A 9686-nucleotide genomic window follows, 5' to 3' on the forward strand; every position below is an offset into this window, starting at 1 on the left:
CGACTTCCATGTAAGTCGTCTAAGTTAAAAATAAATTGCAAAACTAACCTAAATGGACGACCTCTGTGGAAGTCGTCTGCGTCAATGTTTAATAAACTTTCATTTTTTCTAAAACTATAAAGACTTTTTAATTTTTTTGTTAATTAATGTATATTTCTCAATATTGAGGCTATTGAATGAATTTTATAACTTAATTGTTGATATTTATGAGGTTACCAACATTAATGCTTAGTAAAGTTTCAAGCTAATTGAGGAAGTCTTCTTCCTTAGTTTTTGTAAATTTGTTAAGTAACTTTAAGATATGTTTATTTAATTTTCAAAAGTGTTACGTAACTTCAAGAATATCAAGTAACATGGTTTAATGTGTCTTCTCAGATTGTAAGATATACTTTTTACTTATGTATCTAATGAAAGTGTTCTAGCTTTGAACTTATGTAATGTTTTATCTTTTGTGAATTTGACTAAGTTTTCTTGAGAATTATTCTCCCGTAGTTGTAATAAATTTGATTAATTTTTTGTGTTATTGTGTTTTGCTATTGAAGTTGTATCAATAACTTCAATTATGTCGAGTAATTTTTGCAAGATAATAATATTGTGGAAAATGAACATATTTACCAAACTTTTTCATTAATATCTTTTCAAATTTACAAAAAAATCACAACTAAAGGAGTACACATGCAAATTACAAAACATACCACAAACAAAACTATTATAGATCATTCCTCTACAAAGACAAGCTTAGACTCCACTTGATATGGAAGAAGACCTCGTTAGAAGACTTCCTGGAAGTCGTCTGGAAGACTTCCTGGAAGTCGTCTGGAAGACTTCTTTGAAGTCTGCTAGCGCATTATATTTTAGAACACTTCCGAGAAGACTTCTCATAGATCTTCCAAAATCTGATCCAGATCTGAAAACATGTATATCAAACCCCGATCTGAAAAACCTGCATATCATATCAAAAAACATTCAAATTGCTTAAAAACAGAGAAAATGAGTGGAAAATTAGATATGCATACTTTTATAGAACACACAAAGTACATATCCAAGTGGAGATGAGAACCATCTGATTAAAACCTGCAACAAAAAGATAGATTAGTGAGAAAGACATGAGACAAAAATGAAAAATTCATATAAAGTTTAGTGTTTTCAAGTCAAAGAGATTAGAGTGAGTTTGGAGAGTTTTAGTTTGTGAAAAATGTATTAACTTTATGCAACAGGAGGTTACCAAATGACGAAAAATCAGATATAAAAACTTACCAAAATGCTCATATATATTATGAAAGGGAGACATGGGAGAAGACTCCGCCACAAGACTTCCTGGAAGTCGTCTGGAAGTCTTCTAGCCCAAAAGTCTTCCAGATCTGAAAAACATGCATATCCAAATCGAAATCTGAAAAAACTGCATCTCCAAAAACGTTCAAATGACTTAAAAACAGAGAAAATGAGTGGAAGATTAGATAGATCTACCTTTATAGAACACACAAAAATACATAGCTAAAATTAATAAATCTACCTTTAAATGAGTGGAAGATGAAAACCATGTGATGAAAAACCTGCAAAATAGGATAAACTAGTGAGAAATGCATGAGACAAAAACAATAAATTGATATAATGTTTGGTGTTTATAAGTTCAAAGAGATTAGAGAGAGGTTGAAGAATTTTAGAATGAGGAACATACCATTTTTATTGCAACCATTTGAGAGGAGGAGATAGAATGTGTGAATTTTTATTTATATATGGAGACAAAAAATTTAACTATTTTTGATCAGAAGACTTACTTGTAAGTCGCACAGAAGACTTAAATATTTTTGTAAATTCCAATAAGGTTAAATATGTGTAAATTTTCGTTGGAACCATTTGAGAAGAGGAGAGAGAATGTGTAATTACTAGACGACTTACTTGTAAGTCGCACAGAAGATTAAATATTTTTAGCGGAAAACTAAAATATTTTTAGTGGGAGTTAGAAGACTTTCAGAGAAATCTTTTAATCGCCAGACGACTTACATGTTAGTCGTCTTGACTTTAAACATAATCTCTAAACTAAATCAACTAACTAAACACTTCATAAAATCAAATTAAACTTAAAAAGTATTTACTATACACAAAAATAATCATATGTAGATAAAAAAATTAATTTTTCAAAAAAACATTTAAGCTTTCGAGAATCTAACCCTAAGACTTCGAATGTTACGAACTGCACGCCCCGCACCGCAGTTAACAGTAACAAAAATCTCTACATATACCATATATGTATACGTTTTTATAACTGTTAAAACTGTACCGCAGTTGAACCCGCACCGCTCAATCCGCAGTTACGATTCAGAGCCTAAGAATCATATATATTAATACCACACTTTCCTCTCTTCTAAGAGCTTGATTGGTTTCCCCGCTACCACCCGCAAACGCAGCTTTTGCGGTTGGTAGCGGTTGACAGCGTTTCGAAACAATCATACAAACCGCTACAAATCACTTCAAACCGCTCCGAACCTCTTAAAATCAAAAGCTGGTTCCAGCTAGCGTTTGCGGTTGCGGGCGGTTGCGGAAAGATAATTTTTTTTTCTTTTTCTTTAAAAACTATATAAATACAAAAATAAAAATATTCAATAATTTTTTTAAAATGGAATTATAAAAATACTAAAATATATCTATTATATTTTAATTAATATTATAAAATTTTAAAATAAAAATATTTTCTATAATTTTAAAAATTTAAAACTATAACTTTGAAAATATAATTTACATATTTATTATAATATTATAATTTTTGATATTTTTATAATTATATAAAATGTAAATATTATTAATTTATTATTTAACCGCTGCTGTATTTGGTAGTTAACCAGTCATAAGTATCCCGCAAACGCACCAATTTCTAACCGCAGAACCAGTCGTACAAATCTCTTAAAACCGCTAGAAACCGCAACCACCCGCATCCGCAAACGCCCGCAGCCGCAACCGCAACCGCTGCGTTTGAACCAGTCAGACCCTAAAAGCATTCATGTGTGCAAATCATAAAGTGTGTGGGTCCCATTTATAGTTTGGCATGATTTGAATTTTTGGCGTCTGTTTCATAAATGAGTTAAACGTAGCTTTTTGTGCTTTACTCGATTAGGGCTTCAGTGTTGTCCTCCTACAGAAATTATCCTCTCCGTTTCCGCTTTCATGATCTGCAAAACAAAGTCTCTCTTTTAATCTCTTCACTTCCCCAGTCGTTGTCTCTTCACCTCCCCTGAGGTTCAATGTATTTCTTTTGATTCATGAATAAATGTAATTCACATTAAACCCATTTGCGATGTTGACGCCTCCGTTTCCTTCGCGTGAAATCTATATATATCAGCGGATTGAGAGATTGATTGACGCTCAGACCAATGTCAGATTATCATTTCATAAAGCATAAAAAGATTCTCAAAGATGGCTTCCTCTGATGCTCTTCTCGTGCAATCCGCCTTTGACGCTCTCCGACTCGGAAGAAGGTTAAAGTGGGTCAAGATTTGTTTTCCGGCCACGTTCTGGGGTACGTGGAACGATAGCAAGACAAAACCATCAGTGCTCTTGCTCACCACTCTAAATTCAAATAAAAATAATTTAGAGGTGCGTCTGATTCCATCGTTTTTTTATATAGTGATTGTAGTTTTAAAATGTTATCATTACCAATTAAAGTATTTGAAAATTTACCCATAAAGTCTTCTCTTCGTATGAGCGTATTTTCATCTCAACTTTTCAGGTGTTGTAACCCTTAGCTTCACAGCTCCAGAGCATGTCAGCTTCCACACAACATTGTATATCTGCAATAAGCTGTAAGTCCTTCCTTCCATATTTTCTCTGCATGAGCTTATTCATATGTGCACAATGATAAATTGAAAATCTAGCTGTGCACTGTAAATATATTTTGATACAGAGCTTCTCCACCTGGTTTATTCTCTATGGCTAGAATGAATATGTTGCTTTATTTCAGAAAAAATCTAATGATACTTGATTTATTGGCCTTTCTTTTAATCTCCCATATTCTTTCTTGAAGGATCCTAAAGATTATGGGTGTCGCAGGAGCTCTAGAATAGCAGCAAGGAGAAAAAAATCCATTGTTGCAGTGAACCTTCTATTTCCTCGATGATTAGAAATTGCAGAATCCAAAGCGACTGGAAGGTGATGTTTTCTTCTAATATATTTATTTTATGTCTTCACAACCAAAATACATAGTGTAACTGGTTATTGTTTTTGAAAGCATTTTTGAGGAAAGAGCAAGATCTCTCTCTGGTAATACAACTCTAAACATGTGTCTTGGGGTTTCGGTGCAGCAGTGACGTCAGATCAATGTAAAAGTAATTTGGAAAGCTCTGTTGATGATGAGGAAACTTCAAATCCTAATCAATCTTCCCTGGATCCTTGCAGCCTCATTTCTGGAATTTCAGACCTTCTGAAACTTATTGGAGATGGTCAGAGGCATTTACTTATGTACAATATTAGGTACTACATCAATGACATCTACGTACTATAGAAATCAAGAAGTCGAAGTTCGCAAGTACTCGTTTCGTTTTATTCAAATCAATAAGCTCAATCGCTTTCACACAATCGTTATTCTTTCATCACAACATTCATCAATATATATAGGACTAGGTAAACTCCTAAACCTATTAGTAATCACCTTTCACATATATCCTAATCTTTATTGGATAAACACAATCCTAATAAGATTAGGATAGCTTGAACCTCAAGCTACTTCAAGTTTATTTCAACATTCTCCCCCTTAAGCTTGAAGTCTTCATCTTTCACATTTCGAACCCCGATCAGTCTTCTCATCTCTGCAAATTTAACTCGACCAAGTGATTTAGTTAATATATCAGCCTTTTGCTCATTGCCTGGAACATGCTCGACTTCAACTTGTTCGTTTTCAACACACTCTCGAATGAAGTGAAACCTCCTATGAATGTGCTTGCTTCGGCCATGAAATACAGGATTTTTCGTGAGAGTAATTGCTGATTTGTTATCAACTCTTATTACCACCTTCCTGCATGTTTCACCTACGACTTCTCCTAAGAGTTCTTGAAGCCAAATTGCTTGCTTTGCAGCTTCGGTTGCAGCCATAAACTATGCTTCACACGAGGATAGCGCCACAATTTCTTGCTTTTGGGAACACCAAGTTATGGGATTTTCTCCAAGGTAAAATATGTGTCCGGTTGTGCTTTTCCCATCGTCATCGTCAACGTTGTGCGAGCTATCACTGAAGCCAGTCAGTTCTTGATTGTTTGATCTTGCGAACCGTAGTCCTAGTGATGTAGTTCCACGCAAGTATCTTAACACTTGTTTCAAAGCTGCTCCATGAGACTCTTTCGGATCTTGCATATATCTACTCAACACTCCGACGCTGAAAGAGAGATCAGGTCTGGTGTGTAGTAGGTAGCGAAGACATCCTATACTTCTTCTATACTGCCTCTCGTCAATGCTTCGTTCTTGTCGTGATTTTGACAATCGCAGGTTCAACTCCATGGGTATATGAGTGAGATTACATCCATGCATACTTGTCTCTTCAAGAATCTTTTGAGCGTACTTGTATTGAGATAATACAATGCTCCCTTCAAGTTGACAGACCTCAATACCTAGGTAGTATGTCAGTTTACCTAGATCACTCATCTCGAACTTGCTGCTCATCTCCCGTTTAAATTCCATTATCGACTGCAAGTAAGCTCCAGTAACGAGCAGATCATCCACATACACGCACACGACAAGTAGACCGTTCTTCTCTTCTCTTCTATATAATGATGGTTCTTTGGAGCATCTGGTGAAACCAAGACTCTGTAGGATTCGGTTGAGTTTTATATTCCATGCCCTTGGAGCCTGTTTCAAACTATAAAGAGCTTTGTTAAGCTTGTAGACTTTTTCTTCTTTTCCTTTGATCTCGAATCCTTCGGGTTGACTAACATAAACTTCTTCTTTCAATTCTCCATGTAGAAACGCGGTTTTAACATCTAAGTGGTGTATTTCCCACCCTCTAGAAGCTGCAAGTGAAATAACCATTCGAATTGTCTCAATGCGTGCGACAGGGGCAAAGACTTCGTCGTAGTCTACTACTCCATGTCTTTGAACATATCCTTTAGCGACTAGGCGTGCCTTGTATTTGCTTATGCTTCCATCTGCATTCCTTTTTATCTTGAATACCCACTTCAATCCAATTGGTTTGAAACCTTTCGGCAAATCAACGAGTATCCAAGTGTTGTTTCTTTCAATAGAGGATAGCTCGTCTATACATGCATCAACCCAAACTTGTAGTTTCTTGGCTTCACTATAGTCCCATGGCTCATTATTTATGATCATCAAGAGTTTTTCGCACTCCACCTCCGCAAGAAGTATATAATCATCTAGATAGGAAGGCTTAGTACTAGCTCTTGTTGATCTTCTTACATTCGGTTCTGTTTGTTCCTCTGCGTCCACATTATCTTCGTCTTCTGTCTTCTCGCCACTGTCCTCGACCTCGTTAATAGGTGCAACCTCGAGCTCTTGCGGAGGTATCAGGTCTATTTCAAACGAACCAGACTCCTCAGGACCTTTCGCCTTGGTCGTGCTCCAATTCCACTGTTTTTCTTCTTCAAAATACACATCACGGCTGACAATAACCTTATTACTGTCGGGATCTAGCAACCGGTAAGCCTTTGTGCCAGGCTCAATACCTAAGTGAATCAGTACTCTTGATCGATCGTCCAGTTTTTTTCTACCTACCGCCTCTGTTCTGGCATAACATACGCAACCGAACACTTTAAGATGTTCTACGTTAGGTCGTTTCTTTCGCAATGCCTCATACGGTGTTTTCTCTGTCAAGGACCTTGTGGAGATTCTGTTGATTAGATAGGTGGCGTGCCTCACTACTTCTCCCCAAAACATATTAGGTACCTTCATATGTTTTAGTAAGCTTCTGGTCATCTCGAGTAGAGTGCGATTTCGACGCTCCACAACTCCGTTTTGTTGAGGTGAGTATGGAGCTGTTAAGTGTCTGTTGATCGTTCTTTTCGCAGTAATCTCTGAACTCATGAGAAAGAAACTCACCACCTCTGTCAGTTCGAAGTGTTTTCAGTGTTGCTTTCGTTTCTTTTTCTGCAAGTTTCTTGAAGATTTTGATCTTGTCAAACGCCTCGCTTTTCCTTTCCAGTAGTATTGCCCACATGTACCTTGAAAAATCATCAATCAACACGAAAATATAACGCTTTCCTCCTGGTGTGGGAGGTGTAATGGGCCCGCATAAGTCCCCATGGACAAGCTCAAGTGGAGTTGTTGCTCTGTATGCTGTTGACTGCGGGAATGGCTTCCTGGTTTTTTTACCAAGAAGACATGATACACACGTCTCTCGTTCGATCGTCATGTTGGGCATGCCAACAACTAGATTTTTGTTCATCATCATCTTCATTGTCTCGCTGTTGAGGTGACCTAGGCGCGCATGCCATCTAGAGGACTCCGAGCATGATGCTATTTGTAGATATTGTACTGTATCTGCTTGCAAGACGACCTTATATAGTCGGTTCTTTGACCTTGTGCACTTAACCATTAGTTGTCCTGCACGATCAAATAGTTTTAGTATGTCGTCTTTCATGCTTACTTCGCACCCTGCTTCGGTAGCCTGTCCCAAGCTCACTATATTGCTTTTCAAACCGGGAATGTAATAGACATTACTCAGTATTTTCTTGTCACCTCCCTTCAAAACGAACTTTATAGATCCCTTTCCTTTTATTTCTATTCGCGAATCATCTCCGAAACGAACCATTCCTGTTACTCCTTCATCAAGCTTGAAAAAGAACAAGCGGTTTCCACTCATATGATTACTTGCGCCGTTAACCATAGATTCTCCATTCCTTGTTCAACCTCAAAGGTGTTTGGCTTTACCTTTTGTTCGTTTAGATAAACAACTTCGTGCATCATTAATTCATCGGCTTCTAGTGTGTCATCATCCTTCTTTTCCACCGTTTCTTGTAGCTTAAGTTTTGCATCAGGGCATTCGAGGCGTAGTGACCGAGTTTGTCACATGAAAACAAGTTATGTGACTTTTATCCTTCGTTCCGTACTGTCCTTGTTTATACGCTTCTCTCTGCGCATAGAAACCTCCAGTACGTCCTCGGCCTCTTCCACCTCTCCAGTTGCCTCTTCCACCACGACCTCTTCCTCGACCGGTTCCATAACCATCATGCTGTGACTCGCTATTGGCATACATCAGTTTCTCTCGATCATCATTCTGTTCTTCTTCTTCTTCTTCGCTTATTCTCTCTTCATAGGCCTTTAAACTTCCCACTATATCTTCGAAACTAGTTTCGTTAAGATCCAGAACTTGTTCAAGAGATGCAACCATATGAATATATTTTTTTCTTGGCAAACTCTTTAAGAATTTCTTCACAAGTTTTGGTTCTTCTATGATTGTTCCAAGCGAAGCTGACTTTGATGAGATCTCGGTTAACTTGCCGACGAAGGTATCGATATTATCTTCGTCTTTCATCTTTAGTTTGTCGAAATCTGCCATTAGTGTTTGTAGTCGAGCTTCTCGAACTCTTTCGGCCCCGATATGTCTGGCTTGAATTGCATCCCACACTGCTTTGGATGTGTCGAGGTTTCCAACTTGTAATGTCAATGATTCGGGTATGGATTGAAACAACAAGGCAATAGCCAAGTTATTTTTTTCTTCATGCTTGCTCCCTGGATCAATGGTTTCCCAGACTTTATTTACCTTGAGAGCAATTCTCATCTTCATAGCCCACACTGTGTAGTTGGTGGAAGTCAGCATTGGAAATTTAATGGATGAAGGTCCAGTTTCTTTAACGTTGATCTCGGTTTCACTTTTCACGTCTGCCATTGTTGTTGTTGCTGTATCTCTCGTCGTCGACTATTTGAATTTTATGTATGGCTCTGATACCAAATATAGAAATCAAGAAGTCGAAGTTCGCAAGTACTCGTTTCGTTTTATTCAAATCAATAAGCTCAATCGCTTTCACACAATCGTTATTCTTTCATCACAACATTCATCAATATATATAGGACTAGGTAAACTCCTAAACCTATTAGTAATCACCTTTCACATATATCCTAATCTTTATTGGATAAACACAATCCTAATAAGATTAGGATAGCTTGAACCTCAAGCTACTTCAAGTTTATTTCAACACGTACTGGGTTCATTTTTTAAAACTTGAATCCTCTACCTAAAAATTAAAAATATTCATTTCGAGGTAGGAAACTGAAAAAAATCACATACTATATTGCAGGAAGCCTTTTTGGTATATCAAAAAATATCTGACAGAGAATACATTAAACATTGGGTCCTCATGCATGTATAGAAAATGCTTGAATTTTCTGTGTGTTATATTGGAAGTCTAAGTCAGCTTGAAAGAATCATATTAGTGTAGAAGCCGGTAAACCGGACTGATGTAAACGATATAATAAAAGCGAAGTTAAGGAAATAGACGAATATAGAAAACAAATACGAGGACGATAAGAAATCGTATTCGCAAAGAGACATGGAGGCGAGATATGATCTCTTTCCTTAACTCAAAATATTCGCTCCGTTAGTGAGACGGGACTGTATAAATATAGAGTCCCAGAATACAACCATGGCAGACGAATCACGCCTCACTCGTGATCGCCCTATCGAACTATAAACTCTACGAAACACTCTCGCAATATAGACTTACGCAGAGGGATTTTTGCTGTTGGATTTC

The 9686-nt window shown here is 37.0% G+C and overlaps 1 protein-coding gene across 1 annotated transcript; it reads right to left on the reverse strand.

Moving 5' to 3' along the window:
* Window positions 1-7969: 7969 nt before the first annotated feature.
* Window positions 7970-8824, reverse strand: LOC125576892. Its single transcript, XM_048737409.1, has one exon. The coding sequence runs from the start codon at window positions 8822-8824 to the stop codon at window positions 7970-7972; it is 855 nt and encodes a 284-aa protein (XP_048593366.1).
* Between the last annotated feature and the right edge of the window lie 862 nt (window positions 8825-9686).

This window comes from Brassica napus, chromosome A8, assembly GCF_020379485.1.
Source record: "Brassica napus cultivar Da-Ae chromosome A8, Da-Ae, whole genome shotgun sequence".
In the NCBI taxonomy this organism is placed as follows: Eukaryota; Viridiplantae; Streptophyta; class Magnoliopsida; order Brassicales; family Brassicaceae; genus Brassica; species Brassica napus.